The 22,420-nt window shown below is 42.3% G+C and overlaps 2 protein-coding genes and 1 long non-coding RNA gene across 6 annotated transcripts in view; 1 reads left to right on the top strand and 2 right to left on the bottom strand.

The window, feature by feature from the left end:
• Positions 1-2,341: 2,341 nt before the first annotated feature.
• The window catches only part of LOC138769227 (galactoside alpha-(1,2)-fucosyltransferase 2-like), an 89,522-nt gene continuing 69,443 nt past the window's right edge, over positions 2,342-22,420 (bottom strand). For all 4 annotated transcript variants that reach the window (XM_069947549.1, XM_069947548.1, XM_069947550.1 and 1 more), the window contains one exon: positions 2,342-4,800. In XM_069947549.1, coding sequence (XP_069803650.1) covers positions 3,674-4,800 — 1,127 coding nt within the window. In that variant the 3' untranslated portion in view covers positions 2,342-3,673. The remainder of the gene's footprint in view (positions 4,801-22,420) is intronic.
• On the top strand, positions 6,191-8,063 carry LOC138769601 (uncharacterized). The gene is made up of 3 exons (XM_069948172.1): positions 6,191-6,497; positions 6,728-6,874; positions 7,016-8,063. Exons 2-3 carry the CDS (start codon positions 6,765-6,767, stop codon positions 7,902-7,904), a joined length of 999 nt encoding a protein of 332 aa, XP_069804273.1. The 5' UTR covers positions 6,191-6,497; positions 6,728-6,764; the 3' UTR covers positions 7,905-8,063.
• LOC138769949 (uncharacterized) lies at positions 15,855-17,468 on the bottom strand. Its single transcript, XR_011359355.1, has 3 exons — positions 17,383-17,468; positions 17,114-17,252; positions 15,855-15,992 (listed from the first exon to the last, which is right to left on the bottom strand). It is a non-coding gene; the product is annotated as an uncharacterized lncRNA (long non-coding RNA).

Below are 22,420 nucleotides of genomic sequence, written 5' to 3'. Positions count from 1 at the left end.
TCTGAACGTGTTTTGTAGATTGTACATTATACAGTAACCTGATATAGAACTGGAATTTGGCAGAGGCATCTGGGCACAACATGTAGTGCAAACCCTGTAGTCATGCAAAGTGTGACTATTGTGTAACTTGTTCAGGATAAAACTAACTGGAAGTCCTATTAAGTCAACAGGAACTGACAAAAATCTAATGAATGTGGGGCCAATCATATTCTGTTAGGTGAAACTAGCAATTTTAAGATGCCATTTGTTCCATTGTTCAACCAAGTTTGAGTCATAGTTACTGGCAGAGGTACAGTACTTGGCAGCTGCCTTCCCTCTCTATGAGAATAAGCATGCATGCTTTGTAGAAGAGGCCCCACCACTAAGGTTAGAATGTCACCATCTCTCGATGTGGAGCAGGAGGCCCAGTACTTTAAGAATTAAACAATTTCATACATGGTCATTCAAGAAGGCAATGATTGAGATTCACCTAAAGGCAACAGGGGATACTTCCACTTAAGGGGAAGCAGTCTCCAGGATATAAAACCAACAGCAGTGCACAATGGATAGTGAGAAGAGTAGATGCAGGAATTTTAATATGCAAATGTCTTTTGTGTATGCATCATGGCAGAAATCATGACGTAACAAGTGACATAGATGCCTCTTTACCTGTCAATCACCCCCCAGCACTATCACAGGAAGAGAGCGTGACAATGTCCGCGGAATTCCGTCAGCTGTCCGCCCGCACGGGCACGCGCTTTTCCGCCGGCTCCATAGACACCATTCTATGGGCCAGCGTATTCCGCGATCTGCTAAAAGAAGTGACATGACACGTCTTTCGGCGTATAGCGCAATACACCGGCCCATAGAATGGTGTCTATGGAGCCGGCGGAAAGGCGCCCAGATGTGCGGGCGGACAGCTGACGGAATTCTGCGGACATTGTCCGTGAGAATTTTGTAGTGTGAACCCGCCCTCAGTCACTGTTCAGTCTCCACCCCAATGCCTACATAAAAGTAATTTGTATACATACTGCATACTGGTATTGGTTTTAAAATCTCCATCCTGTTAACTGGTTCCCTTTAAAGGTTTCTTAAAAGGTATTTTTATAGCAGATTTTCTGGTGTTTTTTCAATTTGATCTATATTAATATAATCTTTTTTTTTAATTGCCATTTTTATCCGTTCTGTTTGTCTTGTTACAAGTTGTGTGACTTTTTTCATCATAAGACTTAAGAATTCTAATTTAAGAATCAGGGAAAAAACACCAGAAAAACAGACCAAAATGCTGATTGACATTACATACGGTTTTCCCCCCTGTGTAACACTATACCCTCACCATAACATTACTAAAGTCTGAATGCCCCAAATGCAAAACGTCATGTGATTATGGGGTTTCATATTTCCCTGTTGACTATCAGCTAACAGTGTTTTTGAGCCTTTTTATTTAACACCAGTATGAAGGCAGCTTTCATTTGACTGAAGACAGTAGTCCTGCACTGGTGTGGTTAAACAAGTCCTTAAGAGACAGCCTAATATTACCAAGGCACTTAAGACTGCAGGTTTAAAATCATTTGCAAAAAAAAGGTGTAGTATACAGCTTAACCCGTGTTCTTAACTATAGCATTGGTGCCATTGTTGATTTTTTTACATTTAACAATCGATTGGGCAAATTATCGCTTTGTGTAAACGGACCATTAACATGGCAGGATTAATTGTGCAATCAGCTGTTTAGACACGGAGATGTGTGGCCCATAACAATTATTATAACAAAAGATGAAATCAACTGATGCGTTGGTGTTTGCTCGCTCAGTTGGCTATTTTACACTGGCAAATTATCTTATCAATGACGGTTCCTAGGAATGATCATTAACCATAGTTGGCCCATGTAAAAGGGCTTTTAGCCACAGAAAAATCAGCTGCCCGAGATCAGGTAATGCTTGGACTAAGTGACAAAAACATTGTATTTGGTGAGATTTGTTTGGTATACAGCTGAACTACCTCTAATATATTTCATACAGCAATGTCAGTGTTCAGTTACATTGTGATTAGTTTGCTGAGGTGGGTAAAACCTAGTGAAAGAAATGCTGAACAGAACAATGATTTACTTGCATCAGTTTGTGCAGTCATTCTGTGTAGAAAATTCCCATTCTAGTGAAAAGGTCTTCTTAGGAAAATCCTAGGTTCTTTCAAACTTGAACATTCCTGAACCTTCCCCATTAGATTGCTGATATCTTCACGGTCCGTGGGGAAGTAGAAGACAACCCAGGGACCGCCTGGAATTCCAGGTGGTCCCCGGACACTCTTCTCCTTCCCCACGGACTGTGAAGATATCAGCAATCTAATGCGGAAGGTTCAGGAATGTTTAAGTTTGATCGAACCTAGGATTTTCCAAGGTTCAATCAACTCTAGTCTGCTGTAAAGCATATTTGTAAATGCTGTTAAAAAAACAGTTAGACAAGGTGGCTGCACCCATAATAACCTACTAAAAATAAAATTTAAAAAATAAAAATTCCTGGTTTTACGTACATACTTTGGTCATTGTAATTTAAGAAAATACAATGGCCAAATACAATTTTTGACATGTCCAATGTTTTTTCAAACGAAAGGTACACTTTAAACGGCTATGATCAGATCAAAGCACATTTACATTGGCCGATGACCTGGCATCATACGAACATTGGTTCGTCCAGTAATTGATCACTTTAGGTATGTCCTGATCGAGCACTTATTTGTCACCTGATCGGGTAATTTATGAGGGACCAAAAATGCTCAGTGGCTGGAAATACATCTTCTCCATTTAGTGTGCATTGGCACTTGTTACAATAACCAGGATTTATAAGCCAATTTATCATTTCCCAAACTGAGGTATTATAGGCATCATGAAGGGGGAATGCCACCTTCTAAGATGTCCATATAAGCCAAAAGGAAGAACTATTCATGTATATTTTATGATGATATGACCTTGTAATATACAAATATAGGATATGTATTAGTACACAGCTGCCTTTTCAACGGAGTGTTTGTTATGCCTGGCTACTGGCTAGGTAACTGTCCAAGATTGCCCAGTGTCATATCTTAAATTGACCTAGCCTTGACCGAGCCTTAAATTCCTTCCTCCTATGTGTTAAGAATCATTGTGTAACATATACACATAGCAAACAATGGCATATGTCTGCTCTAATGTTTGTAGCATTCATAATATAAAGTAATGCAAATGAAGTATACAACATGAGCAGTAAAACATGCCTTTATATGATCTAACACCAGTGCCATACATTGTGTGTGACTTTGCAGCTCGGCCCCATTCACTTCAGTGGCACTAAGCTGCAATACTACTGACAACATGTGGACCGGATTGGTGTCATTTCTAAAAGAAAGCATTAAAAAAAACTGTATAGATTCAATACCTGAAGGTTTCTTTCTTCATTGTGGACATTATGGACATTATGCCTTTGTATAGGCTTTGTGCAACTCTATGCATTAGACATTACAAAAATATTAGTTACATTTTTACCATAGGCAATTTTGTATAGAAAGCTAACAAATAAATAATCACAATAAAACACAATCATTCACACAAATGTTTAGCTCTGTCAATAATTGTACTTGTTTAGCAACTTTTCTCCATAAATAATGTAAGAAGTCTGTGTGAGTGTATGTGGTTTAGGCAGCTTTGGCTTTACTTCCAGTGCTTTTAGTGCAGTAGTGGAGATAGGTCAGCTGGAATCCCTATCCATTCTGGTAAGAATGCAGCATCGTAATGAAAAAGTTTCAAGAATTCCGATTCAGGAAGTGTAAAGTTAGTGAGGTAAATAGTTTCTCCGCCAACCAGGTAACTTGCCCAAAAGCCAAATGTCCCAATAGTCATAATGGTATGGTTACAACCAACCAAAAGTGCAAAATCCTTGCCTGGAGTTGACTCATAGCCGTCCCCTGAAAAGTAGACATCTCCCCTGGAATTATCAATGTTCTGCTTACACCATTTCATTCCATTACTAGTCACTACAAAAACCGGCTCTTCATATTTATTTCGGAAATAATTCATGGCTTTCTTTAAATAACCTCTGTCTGCGACCACACCTTTCCAAACATTTGGCATAACGTTAACATAATCGCCTCTTCGGACGTGGACCCCTATGTAGGTGACGTTTTTTCGAGAACCCTTGATGCTTTCCAAAACTTGGTTGGCCTCAGCCTTGAGATAGTCATGGATTGTAAATTCTCTTAGAATGTCCTCCCGAAGATGATGAAAAAATGTCCAGGAGCAAGGAAAGCCTGTCAGTTTGATAAAACTCTCGTCAATGTGATTATATTCTTCTGACATCCAGTCATGTATCCAGTATTCCTTAAATGGGACACGCTTGGCAACACTGTCTTGTAAAACTGGCAGCGAGATCTTAAATATTGGTGATAGGTAGTTATGCATTTCTTGAAGTATGAAAGCCCGACGTCTATTTGCTTTGGCCAGGGCATATAATGCAGCATATTCACCAATCTGATTTCCCAACCGACCATCCGGTTTTATAGTCCATATTCCTGACTGTTTACATCTAGCTACTATCTCGTTTTCATTATTGTCTGATTCGTCGAAAAGATTGTTTTCTTCTTTTGGACATATTAAAGATATAGGCACATTACCGGAAAATGTCAAAAATTCTATACGTTGTTGTAATCGGTATAATACAAAGAATGTAAGGACTGACATAAACAGACAGCCAAAGAGAAAAAGTTTCTTCTTCTTGTTGGGTAACTCCATCTTTGTCTGGTATCTCTCTTTAATTCGGGATGGTACGAGTGATTCATCGATAAAAAATCGAATACCTGTTTAAAAGAAAAAAACAAATGTCATTATGTTATACACAGAATCCGAGCATAAAAGCATCTCTGCTCTTTATAACAAGCATAGGCTAATCTGGGCTGCATGGTGACTCAGTGATTAGCGCTGTTGCCTTGCAGCCCTGGGCTCCTGGGTACAAATGCAACCAAGAATAACATGCATAGGCTTTGAATGTTCTTCTGGGTTTGCAAGATGGAGAAATTACATCATAAGCCGTAATGGAAACAAGACTTTGTTGCAGACTGAGGATCACATGAGAAAACAGAAAAACCTTTAAAAAAAAACTTGAGAAAACCTTCTAAAAAAATCTAATCTTCTATGCCGATTCTGGTGCAATTTTCGTATTGATTTTAATGTGTTTATAAAGCTATAAAGTTTGTAAAGTTGACCTAGGGAACCTTAAAATAACTTTTTACATTTTTCTGCACATAAGGAAAGACATGTTTTTTTGTTTGTTTTTTATAACCACACTTTTTTAAACATACTCTATTGAAAATACGGAAGTTTTTTTTTTTGTGTAAAACTGCAACAATTAGGTAAAACTGCGAATCTGTCAGCTGCAATTCATGTCTCAATCTCCTGAGACTGTTAGGCTGCATTCACACGTTCCGTGTTCCGCACATAACACGAACATGGAATGTCTGTAATGGACTTTCCCTCGCCTGGGGAGCATCTGTAATTAGATGCTGGGAGCAGGGCAACTGTACAGATATGCGCCGCGCTGTAATGAAGCAGCCACGCAGCGCTGTCATTACAGCGTGGCACATATCTGTACAGTTCCCCCGCTCCCAGCATCTAATTACAGATGCTGCCTGGGCAGGGGGAGAGTCCGTTACAGGCATTCCACGTCCGTGTTCCGTGCGAAACATGGAACGTGTGAATGCAGCCTGAGGCCGGTTTCACACGTAGTAACAGTGCGGGCGTTAAAATTTCTGTCCCGTACATCTCCGGGTGGTCTGGCGGCTGTATTTGAAAACCACTTACGGTCTTATCGTAAGAGTCCGGCCGTAGTGTCATGATGTGTCTTGGCTTGTTTGGCCCCGCTCAAAAGCATGTATTTGATTCATGAATCTGCCCCCGGGCCAAATAAGCACACCCACATCCCTATAAAATCTCCGCCCACTCGCGAAGTACGCCCATATGCTTGTAGTGTTTTGAATGGCAAAAAAATAAAAAAAAAGATGTCTGATGGCGCTAATAATGCGCCCTATGGGCCAGCCCGGCGTATGAGGCTGCGCCGCAAGCACCAGCTCGTGGTGCTTTCGATCCTGTGGAAGATGCGTAATTATTACCAGCGTTTGTGTGTAAGTCTCTATATTTTTTTTTTTTTTTTTTTTTTTTTTTTTTTTTTTTTTAAAGCTTTATGTAACTTATTTCAAACTAGCCTTACAAACTGTTTCGGCTTATAATCCGTAAAACATTGATTTAAATGTATTGTTTATGCAAGCTCCCTTAAGTACTGTTGACCAAAGGTCCTTAAATGCAACTGTGTAATAATTTTGTGACTAATTGAGATGTCTTAAAAATAATAAATTTAATTTTTTAAAAATTCTTCTCAGAGGCAAAAAGACGCAGAGCAGCGCCGTCTGCAGGAGGTGGGACGGCGATATTGGGTCCACCCCATCAATGTTCGGAGGGAGACCCGGGGCCACATTGGTTGCCTGTATGATGATTTGCGACGGTATGTCGATTTGAATACATCAAAGTCGTCAAATCTTTGAATGTAATATTGCAAATGTAAAGGTTACTGTCCACAAATGTTTACCCCAAAGTCCATAATTTTATTCGGTTTTTTGTTTATCCTTACAACGTTTGATGTTAATTTCAACATTTGTAAACCGTATGACATCTTCCTATGATGTGTGTTTGTGTGTAATATTAGTGATCAATATTTTTCTTAATTTGTTGCAGACATCCTGACAAGTTCCAGGACTTCGTGCGCCTGCCTATGGAGGCCTTTGATAATTTACTTTCCATTTTGACCCCACATCTCCAGAGACAGGACACCTACATGCGGAAATCCATCCCTCCTGTGGGACGTCTGCTCATAACGTTAAGGTGAAGATGCTTTATTTTAATGCGAACTATTTGTTCATGTAATTGTAGTGAAATCTAATATAGTGTTAAAATATGTAATAATTTAATATGTAGCTGAATGTGAAATAGAATCATAAAATACTATTTTTCATTTTTTCACAGATTCTTGGCGACAGGGGAGAGTTATGTATCGTTGCACCTCCAATTCAGGGTTGGTACGTCCACCATCTCTGGAATTGTGAGTTGCACGTGCGCCGTGATCTGGGAGCATTTGCAGCCCATCGTGATGCCCAGTCCGACCCGGGAGATTTGGTTGCAGTCAGCAGCAGGCTTTCAGTCTGTGGCCAATTTCCCCAACTGTATAGGGGCGGTTGATGGTAAGCACATACGTGTGAAGCAACCACCGCGATCAGGATCACAGTATTTCAATTATAAGAAATTTTTTTCTGTGGTCCTGATCGCGGTTGTTGATTCCACGTATCGTTTCCTTGCCATCGACGTCGGCTCCTATGGCAGTACTGGGGACTCCCGGGCGCTACTGAGATCAGAGTTTGGGCGGCGCATACTCTTAGATCACGTGACTCTACCTCCTCCCACTCCTCTTCCGGGTACCACGCATCCCGCTCCATTCGTCATGGTAGGGGATCAAGCCTTCCCTTTACTGAACAACCTGCTGCGCCCTTACCCACGGAGAGGGCTGGATGAACGGGGGAGACTATTTAACCGGAGGCTGAGCCGGGCACGTAACTTCGTGGAGTGCGCCTTCGGGATCATGACTAGTCAGTGGAGAGTGTTTACCACTGCCCTGCAGTTGAAATTGGCCACAGTTGACATGGTCATTAAAGCTGCCTGTGTTCTCCACAACTACCTTCGGGACTATGCTCCCACCCCGGAGGTGAACGTGGAGACACTGCCAGCTTTTAGTGCCCCTATCAACTATGGCCAAGGGAGACAACTCAACCGCGGGATAGTGGTCAGGAACCTCTTTGCTGACTACTTCATGACTCCTGAAGGCGCCGTGCCCGTGCCCCTTTCACAGCCTCCCTTATGAGCCACGGCCACAGGACTGATGTTTTCCCGCATGTATGTCACCTGTCTCTGGGATGTGTGTTTTTTTATTTTCTTTTGTTGTTTGAACCCGATGTATTGGTTGATATTTAATTTTCATTCTCTTTTTACTAAAACAAAAAATATATTTTCTTATTCGACTAAACAATGTGTCTGCCTTTTCAATGTATGTAAAACATGTTGTGTGTTCCCACATAGTAGTGTTCGAAAATACACATTACCTCACTCGATATACTACTGGCCAGTAATTATCGAGCATGGTCACATCATGCTAATGTTAATTGTATAGTCCTTTGAACCTAGTGTGCTGAAAGATTGATGTGATCAAAACATGTGCATTTCCTATGGAGTGACCAGCAGGGTGCGCACTATATGTCTAACTTTCTAGTGTGGGATATGTAACAGGATCTGATATCTTCTAGTGCCACAGTCCATCTCACTTCTTAACAATCACTATTAACACACCACATATATCCCTCCACACATCACCCAGGTGCGCCAGCTGGATGTGGTCTACTTAGGTTGCGGTTCAAAAATATTATTTTATCATCCATTTTTTTTCTGTAAAACACAGAAGAGTGTATTCAAAGATTAGAAATCTCGCTCTTTACTTGATCACCTGTTCCTTGTCTACAGTCATCTCCTGGATTTCTTATCCAAAATCCATCACATCAATCTGCCAGTGTAAACGCTACATTATGTAGTTTATTGTGTGTACGTTTATATATCCTCCACTTTGTACATAATGACCACATGCTGGATGTCCTGCAGGAGGAGATTTCTACTACCATCGGACATAGAGCTCTATGTGGAAATGATAGTGTCATGATAATAACATTAATGTCACAAAATATGTTAGTGCTCATCACAAGCCTCTCCTGCTCTGGCCACTTCCTGCCTTGGCTACAGATGTCAGCATAGAGCAGGCTCAGACCTCAAAAAGAAGGAATCGCAGCATTCACTACATCTTCGCTAGTGGCTTCACAATACGTGTATTTCACTCAGTATAGCTAACAAAAACAGCAGTGGATTCTAAACACCCAAAGGATCTCGACACAATGTTGTAATGTTGTGGATGTGCGCCATAAAAACACTAAATAAGGACATTTCCAAATAACATCCATTCTTAGAAAAAAACTTAGCAATATTTCACTTTAAATGGCGCACAGCCACTCTATTTCTACATTGTGTGAACACAGCCTTTGTGTTTTTAAGCCACTACTGGTTTTGTTAACAATACTGACCAAAATATACTGACTCAAATACACGTATTGTGAACCTACTACGAACATGTAGTGAATGTTGCGATTCCTTGTTTGTCATGTATGACAGTGCTCTCTGCTGCCATCTGTGGCCAAGGCAGGAAGTGGCCACAGCAGGAGAGTGTTGGCCTGATAAATGAAATACTTAACTACATTATAATATTTCCTATCATGACACATTCATTTTAACACATACAGCAATGTCTCACATATGATTAGAAATATTCTCCTGAAGGACATCCAGCATGTGTTCATTTTCTACTAACGTAAAGCATACAACTAAATTTTATAAGACACAATAGCAACATTCAATACAGCTTTCTATGCAAACAAAGTCCACTAAGTATTTTGAAGCGTATTTCGTAGTTCCTTAGTGGCAGTCAATAATAATTTGTTTTTTTAACCCTTAAACACTAAAACATAAACAAGTAAAAAATAAGATTTCGGGAAACAACAAGATATGTCGCAATGGATTTATTACATGTCAAAAAATAAAACATTCACATGATAGTGTGTGTGGGTGGATGTGGGCGAGGGTGTGTGGAGACTACTTTGGACCATGTTGACAGAAGTTAGAATAGTGTGCAGAGGCAATAGTGTGGGCAATATGTGAAGGACACAGCCAGCCTGACTGTATTCTGGCACCACAAAAATAAAAGGGACATCCCAATCCCCCCAAGCTGTTATTGTCATCCCTAGCTAATGTGATGCCAGACCTTCTAAACAGTGTGTTATTGATGTGGTCCTGGTGCACACAAATGTTAGGAAATTATTAATGCTAGTAAGGCGCGGTTGGCACTAAGGCCCTACAGTGTAGCAGACAAGGGGTGGTGTTGGTGTAGCTGAGGAGAGGGAGTGCGGAACAAACACAAATGTTGTTGGACGGTCAAGGCACATGTCACTCTCTCTCGCCAGGCTCCACAGGACCCTCTTGACATCTTGGTGGTGGAGTCCTGGCCAACCCCTCTGCCAGATTAGGTTCTTCATTCTCTTCATCCGATGAGGCCTCTGCTGGTTGCTGAACTACTTGTGGTCTGAGGAGAAAACAACACTGGTCACTATCTAAGATGGCACTTTTGTTTAAGGACATATTTAGCCAGATAACTAAAATGGAGGCATCCAATGCAGGATTACACTCTGCCTGCTTTCACACTATTTTCTATGTACGAGGTGCCACACTAGAACTTTTTACAATATATTCACACACTGTTGACCCAAAATGTGGGTCTTCACAAGGCCACCCGAGTGGAACATTAGTTTACTCTATGGACACATTGCGTACATTGTTTAAACATTATGAAGACAGTCCACGCTATTGGCATAACTGCCATTTCATGTTCTGGATTAGATCCTGGAGGGATCAAAAGCTGTTCCCAAAGCGGTTAGGCCAGGCTGCATTTGTTAGTTATCTGGTGTCCAGCAGGGGGCGCCTCATCTTCCCGAAATCGAGATTACTCTAAAGTGTTCACTAAATATACTGCTCCCCCTGCTTGAGCCTCGATGTATACAATCTATATAAATCTAACACATGTCTATGTCTGCACACATAAGACACTGAGCTACTTCCATCATCATCTGCTCCTACCATGGACACATGCAATTAACACACACACTTACCTGCGGCGTCTGGGGGAATTCAAAATGAAACCCAGCATTGGGGCAAAACGCAAAGCGGCCAGTTCTTCTTGGGCGGCCCCACGCCTGATCAGCTGCCGTCGCTGCCTGATGAATCGGTCCCTCACACTGGACCACCTGGTCTCCACATAGTTAGCTTCAAGCAAAAGCATCCACACATTAGGAATATATCAGCGTCAGGTGACCATAACACTCGAGTTAATGGTTTGCCACAGTGGCTAAACAACTTACCAATTATCCATTGCTGTAATCTAGTATGCTGGTCCCAATCTGGGTATACAATCCGGGCAACCTCCCTCCATGCGGCACTCCGTGTTAGCCGGCTTCTGTACCCAGGCGCAGGGCCGGCCCATAGCACTGGCCGAGCATGGACCTGAAAATCCAAAATAATTACAGTAACGTCTTAGAAATTATTAGTCAATAAGGTCATAGCTACTACACCCATGTCACATGCTACACGCCATGTTTGATTGTAAATAGTACGTCACTTATGTGGGTGGGGTCTCCAGCTTCACCTGCAGCCAACTCCCTCCCTCCATGATGTTTGCTGGCGCCACATATCATATACACAGTACACTACTACTCACATCATGTCCTCATAGTATTTGCCCTAAATATATGTGCTTACTACTAGGGAATGGAAGGCCACAATCCGCCGCGGGGGTCTGGGATCGGATAGCGACACGGGGGGACACGCCTCCTCTCTGTAGTCTCGCCACCTCAGCACTGGGCGTAGCGGGGGTGGGGGGGGGGTTAACTATTGCGTGTCGTGTGCTCGGCGAATTGCTATGTGACACCATGTAACGATGCTCAGCTTACCCATTTCTGTCCGGCATTGTCACGTCGTAAGCCGCTGCACTACAAGTGCCATAATGGTCGGCCACGCCTCTTTGAACGTGGCTGCTGCGGATTGTGTGTGCTTCCGACGTTACAACGCCTGACAAAGTACAAAGCAGAGCAGCGCTAAAAGCCAAAATACTCATTAGCCGAGCAGTGAACAGAATTAGCACAGCACACCAAACACTCCGGCTAAACAACAACCCCGCTACGCACACTGATGACGTGCATGTACTACAGAGAGGGGGCGTGTCCACGCTGTGTCGCTAGCCTATAGCATCATCAGCCTGCGCCGGATCTTGTGCGTGATTTGCGTACTATTTAAGCGACCTCCTTATGATGACACTATCAGCACATTATATGGTAGGATTTCTACTATGTATGTGCCGCCAACAACCATCATGGAGGGAGGAGGGAGGAGGGAGGAGGGAGGAGGGAGGAGGGAGGAGGGAGGAGGGAGGAGGGAGGAGGGAGAAGGGAGAGAGTTCGCTGCACGGCCATCTCGCTAAGAGCAATCCTAAGTCACGCCCTGTTTGCCCAACAACATGTGCTATTACAAGGACAATTCCTCGACCAGCCATTACTTACAAATCTCGCCTAAAATACGATGTGCGTTACATGGTCCGAAAGAGCTAACACATTCACAGATTTGGAGGAGACACACACATCTGAAAAGACTCATGCAGTCATTGCTGGATTTCAAGCGCCCCCTGATGGCAAACACATAGGAATTACACACAATCGTACTTACATAAACTACTCGGAGCGATGTATCGTGCCACTAAATGACTATAGACAATCGTACACAAAATAAATATTATCTAGCATCTATTGATCATTACATAATCGATTTGTTTTCACTAAATTATTTACCACTTAAACAGGATGCAATTACAGATGTGACTTTTGGACATCACAAAAAGCGATATAAAAGACAAGACTTCTAAATTACATGTATGTAAATGTGACTCACACAACAAATGACAGTCATACATTAAGTCACGGCCACACAACTATCTTCTCCGAGTCCAAAGGACGATCGAAATCTTTCTATCGATGATCTTATCTATGTATAAAGCACTCCCAACAGCTCCAGAAAATACTTACTTCACTGATCAGCTGGCCGACGGCTATAACAGACCGATCAGGATACATCTCGGGCTCCATGAATCACTCCGGCTTTGTTGTCCAAATCACTTCTTCTTCCAGCGACGGTTTTCAAAGTGCAGATTCTTACAATGCAGACACATCCTAAATAACCTTGGCTTCTACCCATAGGAACTCAAAATGATACATTTGTTATCTCCATCCAGTCACGGACACGGCCTAGGTGAAGCCTGGACACAAACAGTTGTTACATTCATCCCTGTATTTTGAGTTATATTTAAAAATATACAAGGACAATTACAAAATAAGACCGTGAGAAATGTGTGGCAAACAATATTTCTCTCATGGCTAAGCTTCAAATAAATAATTCCTTTCTTCTATCATCCTATGTCAAGGCCAAATGGCAATCCTGCTCTCATCACACAGGTGCAACTAGCCACAGTGCAGGGTGGCACTCAGATACATGCACTAACAATGCTATATAACATTTGGCCACTTCTCCAAGAAATGGACCACAAACACAACATTCCTTTCCCTTCCGGCCCAAAAGGCACCTGCAAAGGTCCAGGACACATGTCCACTCTCTGACAAGGCCGAGAGCACACCTGTACCAACGATACCTCATACCCAGCCCTCAGGCCAGGCACTCACTGGTCGTCAGTTAACTGCAAACTAAGGTGTAATCTCCAGAAGGAGAAAACTGGTGCTCAGCCATGAAATGACCACAGAACAACACGTTTGTTATTCCTAGATTCATTCCTTACACCCCTTTGTTTGCACCATGTCGTACCTGCTTGCCGCTTGGGCCCCACGATTTCTGTGATCCATTCTATATTGGAGCTACCGAACCGGTGGATCAGCCCAGCCACTAGCTCCATATGTGAGCCAACACACTCATTTACATATGCAAATAACCAGCCCTTGGCGGCAAAGGCCACTGTTGACTAGAAATCAACGTTAGTTTTCACTTTGGTTACTGACAGGGTTACGAAATTTTGAATTACCATATGAAATAGAGGCTTTGTATTCAGACTGATAAAGTGTTGCCATCTGTATACATGGCTAAAATAGGCATGTCGCATTAATGCAAATCATTACGCGAAACAAAGTGCCCAACCAGCTAAGCTTTTTCTGGGAGAGGTGAAAAAATGAGAGATTATATAAATACACAAGGAATTTTATTCAAAAACATTCTCAGACTTGCCAAGCAATATGATGTCACAATAGTAAAGTCAAAGTTAGATTAGGACAGAGGGGGAAGGGCGCATGAAGCTGCAGCTTACTGCAGACAGATCATTGCATTCTGCTGCAGGCTCCCAAAGGCCGATCTCGTGGGCCAGTCTAGGAGCAGACTATCAGATATTCATCCAGCACACACTGAGTCAATGATTAGCGTAGTGACACAACATGTTAATAAAAGCCTGAGACTTGTGGGAAATGTTACATATATATCGTCAACACATCCATTAACTGCACTATGTGCAAAGGCCAAACCAATACAAACATAATAATGGTTAATTTTTAGCTTTTTAAACTGAAAACATGTGAATAGATCCTTGATGTATCCTTGGCAAGGCTTTAGGCCTCTCCATGTGTGAAAATGTGGATTTTATTCTAGGATACAGTACATTGTGTAAGCGCGCGGTACTTTAGTAACCTTGAGCCAAATCAGTACATTACACCTCCCAATCGAGAGAGAACAACGCAGATGTGTGTGGAAGAATGTCAACTATTCGACTTACACACACACACAATGTAGCATTGTTTTCTCCAGGCCAAATGTAGTTTGGATTTTATTGTTGATCATTAAAATACTTATAATGTTGAATTAAATATTATATCAAAAATAATTTTACACCAAACTCTGCATGTTCTGTATGAAATATCACATTAAACCCATTATTGTGTATAAAGGTTAACAAAAAGGATACATTTCACAAATCAACCTTCTGTGCAAGATGCTGAGTCAAACATAGGCAACAAAAGTCAGTAATGGATGTAAAAACCGGACACATCAGACACTTGCATTTAGGAACTCATCTATTTGTATGACAGTCCTTTTTTTTCCTTATTGACGTTTAAATGTAGTGACATATTGGTTCTGCTAACAAGGGCCCCTACACACAAGAACCATTCGCCCTGGAGATAGCTAAAGGAAAGACATTATGATTTTACTTTTTTCTATAGATTCTTTTAAATGAGGATCTTAGCAAACTGTTTTTTCAAACAGAGTGTACCATGTCACCCCGGTAAGGTGTCCTCAGGGACATGGACCCTACTCTACCCTAACACAAAATGACCTCTCTGGGCCTGAAAAAGGAGACCACTTGCCATAAACCAAAAAAAAAAAAAAAAAAAAAAAAAAAAAAAAAAAAAAAAAATAGAAAAATTAAAACAAAAAAATATAATAATATTATGATGTATTGCCTCATACATCACATAGTAGAAATCATAAACGTCGTGGGTAACGAGATGTCCGAGAGCGCCGTCCACGCCGTGGCTGGCGCCTAGGAACGGCCCTAGTACCCTCAGATGGAGGGGGCATGGCACCAGGTGGCTCTGGGGACAATGCTGGGGGGACAAGGGGGGAGAGAGGTGGGGGCACAGGTGGGGGCGCAGTGGTCTCGGGGAAAAGAAAGCCCTCCGGCGGGATATGTGGCCTCCGTGAGTGTAACCCATACACAGATTGTAGGAGGACGCCCACATAGCAAGGGTCGGGGAAAGTATCGGGGTCAATCTGCTCGTGACACGACAGCAGCACTTCTGTAACCATCCGCGCACTACGTGCCAGATTAGTAGGGAGATTCCGTAAACGGACTCCCAGATAGTAGCAGAAGAAATCATTCTGATCATCTCCTCCATCAAACCGCCTGACAAAGTTGACGACAGATTGATCCAACTCACTCAGTGCTGAATGAGCTTCTTCTTGCTCCCGACGCCTCCTGGTGGTGGTAGTAGTGGGCCTCGTGAGTGGCTGACGTGGCCGAGCTGCCAGGGGCACACCACTAGGACCTGCACCAGATGTTGATGGTGCTGCAGCCTCCTCCTCTTCGTGCATGGAAGTCGAGCCAGAAGGTCCTGGCATCGGCTCCGTGCCCTCAGAAAGAGTAGGACTGCCAGGCTCCTGTGATGGCGGTGGCGTGGCACTATCCCCCTCCTGCTGTGATGCTGCAACATCAGAACCAGCAGCATCCTGTCCTCCCGGTGGGTCTGCGAAATTGCCACTGGTTCTGTGGAGAGACAGAAAGGTTAGCTAATATGGACACATTCATAAAGGTACTTCATATATCGAATGTTTAAGTTTTGATAACATACAGTATGTCGAAATGTGTGTTTTGGTAACACGAAGACATTATGTAGTACTATGCGCATCCTATGTTAGGACATACAACTATTTATATTAACTCATTCACATTAGTGTTTTCTAATAAACTTAAACAAAAAAACATTAGCCAAAAATGTTCCCCGTTCTGAGTGTGGAAACAATGCTCTCATCTTCAGGGCATGTTGTGACCATGGAACCATTCTGGTGACAACACAACAACAAGTGTTTTTTAATGTGGCCCAGCAGGGAGAGGAGCCTGAGTTAGTCATGTGACCAGATACACAAGCGGCCAGTAAGAGGCCTGTGTACCTGTCATAGATCCCCGCAGGCCACACTGAGACAGTGACAGAGCAGCAGGCCGCCCAGCATTGAGTATAAAGGAAGTGAATAGTGTGGGCCGGAGAACAGCTCTCGGACTGCTTAGTACTGTAGGACACTAAATATAAAACATTATCCGCTGCATAGAAACAGCCATTTCATTCACCATGCTTACTGGCTCTGCCACCTACAGCACACGCTAAACAACTGAGGGAGTGACCGTGATCTGCAAAAATCACGAGATGTTGTTCTAGCGCCATGACAGAAACTAACATATTTTAGAGAAATGACAGGATGTTGAAGCACGAGTCAGAGTGGTGTGTAAGCATTTGTTTGAGTGTGAGCAAAGGGGACTATTGTGATTGGTCAGGATACATTAACCCTCTCTGGACAGTCACATACACCAGCATGAAGGCTAACAAACATGACACAACTAGGGCCTTATAAAGAATGGCAATAGTGTATGTAGTCAAATTATCGGGATACATTAAAGATAATTGTCTGCACATTCCTATAAAACATATACATAAAGAGGCAGATTGGTGAAATCGGATGAGATGATCTGCTAGTGAGTATGGACCAGGTTCTGCTGAACAACCAAAGGCAGAATTAAAATTCCTTACTCCCATATAACATTTTATCTCATGTATTACATATTGTACACTATATGATACTATATACATTATGGAATAAGAAAAATATACTTACTGCCGTTGACTGCGGCTCGGGATAAAATCCAACAAAGGCGCATAGCGCATGGAGATCGGCTCCCCACCCCTCTCCTCCGTGCGTATCGCCCGTTGGTACTGGTCCCTGACACTAGACCAGCGTGTCTCCACTGCTCGGACTGACAAAAGCAAAGATTTATTAGAAATAGATAGATTTTAATAATTGATAGATATTTCGAGGTCTTGGTAGAAATATCGGACATTGTTCTCACAATTTTATGTCATACATTATTTGACAACACGACATACCCATCCGCAGCTGCTCGCTGTCCGTCACATCGCCCCACTGTGGGACTACCACAGCCGCTATCGTCTCCCACGTCTCGCGACGCAGGACGCGGTCGTGGTAGCCACGCACAGTCAAGTCCCACAAATGGGGACGGGACCGCACCTGAAAAATTATATAGAAAGACAGAAATCACTAGACATCTCCATCTGACTTCACCTCTCTGTGTGTCTACATCGATTAGAATAAGAACATGTTTTCCATTATGACATTACATAGAGTGGTGTTGGGATTCCAACAGACCACCTGTGTAATCTAAGGAACACAGCCTAATAACCACTGAGCCAAGACTCACTAAACCAAGGAATGCCAGAACTCTTTGAACACACTTCTGAAAACATACCAAGATTGGTGTCTAATGATTGAATTTAGGAAAGGCTTTGTATCTTAACTAGCACTAATTAGTAGGCCACAAGACCAGATCAATGCCAGCTTTGCATTCACACCTGATGAAAGAGAAAATCAACATTGTTTCGAAAATACATGAACACATGTGCAAACGAGTGAAGCTAACTATTTCACTGCTGCGGTGTTTGTTCTGGTGTGTGTGTGGTGTTTTGTTATCTTAGTGTGTGGATAAAACATGTCACAACGACTATGGTTAGAGATCTCGACATTTTGTAATAACTATGGTCAACATTTATGTATTAAACAGTCGCTGATATAGAGTGACAAATATATTTTAATAATTAAATACATGTAAGGTTAGGTATAGCATTAGGTCGAACATTCGAGGAGGAGCACACAATAACATGAAACTACGTGCAAAAACGAGCTACATGAAAAACGCATCAAAAACGCAACCTTGCTCGACTCGATTTCCAAAAGATTCCACAAACATTACTTGACTATACTGTGTACGGTGTAGTGCGCACGCTTACTCAGATTCACATGCACTATATCACACAAAAAACGCATCAAAAACGCAACCTTGCTCGACTCGATTTCCAAAAGATTCCACAAACATTACTTGACTATACTGTGTACGGTGTAGTGCGCACGCTTACTCAGATTCACATGCACTATATCACACAAAAAACGCATCCAAAACGCACTATACTGATTTGTGCAGAAAAATTGTCTACATTTGTACACATGTCACTGTTATTAAATACAATTGATACATGTAAGAAATCAAACAACCCTACACTCAATAGGGATACTAAATTCGACATATGTAAGTAGTGGTTTTATATGGGAACTGCACTCGAAATTAATACTATAGCAGATAAGGAAACACATGACGATACTTTGTGGTTTTTTGCAGGCCACATTCCCACGCCCGTGTCGCATGACTAAAACGATTATATTTAAGACCACTAACAGTGTTGACATTCATATGTGTGTTACATGTGGCTTAGGTGCGTGTTTGTTGGCCGAGACGACCATGTGCATTTCTAAGTCCAAGTAAAACATTTTAACACATCACATAAATATATTAACAGAGATATGTATTTGGGTTCGCATACATTACATATTATTAGACATATATTTACATAGATATATAGATAGAGAGAGGGATAAATAGATACACAGAAAGAGACTACACATCCTATTTTCCAAGTAAAACCATTCTAGAAAGATGAGTGTAATTCTTCGATCAAACTTACCTCTGCGATCAGGCGTGGAACATCAATGTCCCGCTGCCAGGAACCACGTCGCCCACGACCAGCACCACCATGCTCCGCTCGCCGTGCCATCGCTCCAGATCGGGACACCTAAAAGGATGGTCACCTATTGAAGCCCATTCACTTGGGCCTTTTAAACTGAAGGGGCGTTACGCATTGATGAATTATTCTAATGAGAATCCAGATTGATCCGGCAGTAATCAGAGGTTCCGCCAGGCCCGAATGTTACTTCCTACGGTCGACTTGGACCATTTCGGCCCGGAAATAATGGTCTTGCTCATTTTTTACGGACCCGGATACAATCAGGCCAGAAACTCATACGGAGTGTGCACTGTGCAGCCGCATATCCTATACTTCCCAGCATACACACCAAACATCAAATATACGGCCGCACTATTACATCCGTACATACGGACGCACTATTACTACGTGTGAATCGAGCCTGAGGGTGGGTTTACACTACAGAATCCGGATGGATAACGAAATCTGTGGCAGGTGATCCCCCTGGATTCCTCAGTGTGAACCCACCCTTAGATAGCTGTTAGGTAAAAAAACATGTGGTATATGTCACACAGAGAGCTACAGCATTGGCAATGCAATAGGTTACTCTCCTTATAGGTATGCTCCTCCCCAGTTGGATGAACTTCTCTTAGTGGTGCACAGTATAGGAGTTTAAGTAGCAGGTACATACAATTTCCATATAAGACAGGTAACAGAAACTGTGATGCCATTGTGATTCAGAACTGCTTTTAATAAACTCCACTTATTTCAGATGGAGAGTGCCATGGATATACGTTACATATAAAGGAAATATACCTCCTTTTGGGTAGAGTAGGAACCATGTCTCTAAGGACACTTTCACGTGGTCACATAGTTCATGCTGTTTGATCAAATAGTTTGCTAAGATCCTCACTTAGCAGGTTTTTATTGTGTGTACACTGGGAGGATTATATACAGTAAGATCTTGCACCTGTTGGTTGCTGTTGCACTTTTTGTATTTTTATTCTGCTGAAAGCGTAGTCCAAAAGATAGTCAGAGATGGCAGGGTAGCGAGGAGGTGTAGCTCTCAGCAGATCAGGAGCTTGAGAACACCTCTCTGACACTTTGCACAGGAGTAAAAGTAAAGTACCATGGAGGAGACCTATTAAGACTGGCCACACGCCTCTTAGTAAATCCAATATTATATATTACATTATATAAAAATATATATATATATATTAATCAAAATGTATGATCTACACAAATATGATGCTCATAAAAAACTGGAGATCATGGTGCAAAAAGTGACATTCCATACAGCCTCGTAGTTGATAAAGTAAAACCATTATAATCACAATAGGGACATTTTAATCATAATTATTTCAAAAAAGAAAAAAAGTTTTACTGTAAAAAATAGTGAAATATTAGAAAAGCTATGTAAACATTGCTATTGGTGTGTCTGGCTGACATACAGAATAAAAATACTATGTCTGTCAGGTCTGTGCCTGTGTGAAGCTCAGTGTGCCCCTCAGCAGTGCGGCAGGGAAGGTGCTGATTTTCTAGGTTTTATGTTTATTTTGCAGTGTTCATAGCCCTGTCTGAACACTGGCATGTTTCTTTCCGGGTTGTTCAGCCCACCTGCTTAGCTGTATGTTCTGGCTATCTTGGAAATAACACTGCTGCTAATAAGTGTGAACTTGTTTAGGTGTTGGTGTGCAAGATCAGGAGGCTGGGCCAATGAGTTCTGGACCAGACTCTTGGTTCACTATAAGGGTGGGTTCAGACTACGGAATTCTCGCGGAATGGTGTCTATGGAGCCGGTGGAAAGGTGCGCGGCCAAGAGCGCGTACAGGCGACGGAATTCCTCAGAATTTATCAGTGAAAATTCCGTAGTCTGAACCCACCCCAAGGGCCGGTGCACGCAGAGCAAAAGAGGTGGAAATTCTGAGTGGAGTCTGCTTGAAATTCTGCCTTTCCCATTGCTTCGATGGGATTTCTCATGCGGCTTCGCTCTCCGCTCAAAGAATTGGCATGAGGTTCCATCATAAATTTATTGCACATTGAAAGGCACCATTACAAAATAAACTTGTTCCTGGAAAAATAAACAGTCCCTTACATGGCTTGTAGATGGAGAAAAAAAACTATAGCTCTTAGAAGGCGAGAAGGAAAAAACAAAAATTGAAAAATGAAAATTGCCCTGGTCATTTTGGGCTTTAGTTAGTATCGTTTTATAGAAATATTTTTATATTTTTAGTCCATGTAGGCTGTGTTCAGAATTCCAACAAAAGTTATATTAGACTGCTATTCTTCTTGTGAAAACATGGAACACCATGGCAGAACCAATGGGATCCTATTGTAAGTCAGTGGGGGCTGTTAGTTGCCACTAGTGTCCACACAGGCGGGGGTGGCAGAAAGGGGTATGTATCATTGACTTTATGATTATGGGCAATGTTCTAATCTTCAGTCTTCTGCTTGCAAAACACAAAGTGAGGTCTCATTCACTCAAATTACTTTTACGGATTTTACGGATCAATATTTAGGCTACGTTCACACTACGTAAAACTACAGCCGTTGGCAACAACAGCCGTAGTTTTTGTGGGATGGAAAAATGCCCGTGCAGCCCCGCAAATAACTGACATGTAAGTTTTCTGCGGCAGCAATTCAATGAATTGCGGCCGTAGGAAACCCTGTCAGTTCACATTATGAAGCGAGCAGCTCCGGCCGCTCGCTCCATAGTGTGCAGGGGGAAGCTCTGATGCGGGCGCGCGCTTATGCGCCCGCATCAGCTCTGCGGCCGGACAGATCGTCTGATACGTTGTGTGAACATAGCCTTAGGCCTCAATCCAAGCTGCAAAAAAAGGGCATGACCTAGTGCAGCCTGTATTTGCAGCACAAATTGCCTACAGTGGATGAAGGGGGGATGCTCAGACAGGTTGCAGGTGTACCTCTGCAGTCCTGTCTGTTGGTCCACTGGTACAGAGAGGGCTACAGATGTGTGAACCAGGCAAAGTATTGAATGTGTTATGTTGTGTTTCTATGTAAAAAGAGAAATGTAACATAAATGTAATGTGGGAACACAACCCAGTAATTGCTCTCCAAAAATTGGCTGTTCATTTCTTTGCCTGTTCATTCTAGCAATGGTGAGGTATTAGGGAAAGGGAGCAAAGCAAGTTAGGGGGGATACTAAGGACAAAGCTATGGGGAATAGCATGAAATAAAGTGCTTTCCGACCCATCAATCAGAATCTCACAGTGAGTTCCTTTGATGTCACCTACAATCCTACCCTAACATTACAATATTCTCTATAAATCCGGCAGTCTTTTTCACTGCTGAGCTGAGAGGGGTTATCAGGACTTTAAACACTGATGGCCTATCATAAGGATAGGTCATCAAT

The sequence above is a fragment of the Dendropsophus ebraccatus genome, chromosome 12 (assembly GCF_027789765.1).
Source record: "Dendropsophus ebraccatus isolate aDenEbr1 chromosome 12, aDenEbr1.pat, whole genome shotgun sequence".
Classification (NCBI taxonomy): Eukaryota; Metazoa; Chordata; class Amphibia; order Anura; family Hylidae; genus Dendropsophus; species Dendropsophus ebraccatus.
The sequence above is the reverse complement of the archived record's forward strand: the minus strand, read 5'-3'. Positions and strand labels throughout refer to the sequence as shown.

Coding starts and splice junctions, on each gene's coding strand:
- LOC138769601 (XM_069948172.1), top strand. CDS start 6,765: ATGGAGGCCTTTGATAATTTACTTTCCATTTTGACCCCACATCTCCAG. Junction 6,875..7,015: donor CGTCTGCTCATAACGTTAAG/GTGAAGATGCTT, acceptor ATTTTTTCACAG/ATTCTTGGCGACAGGGGAGA.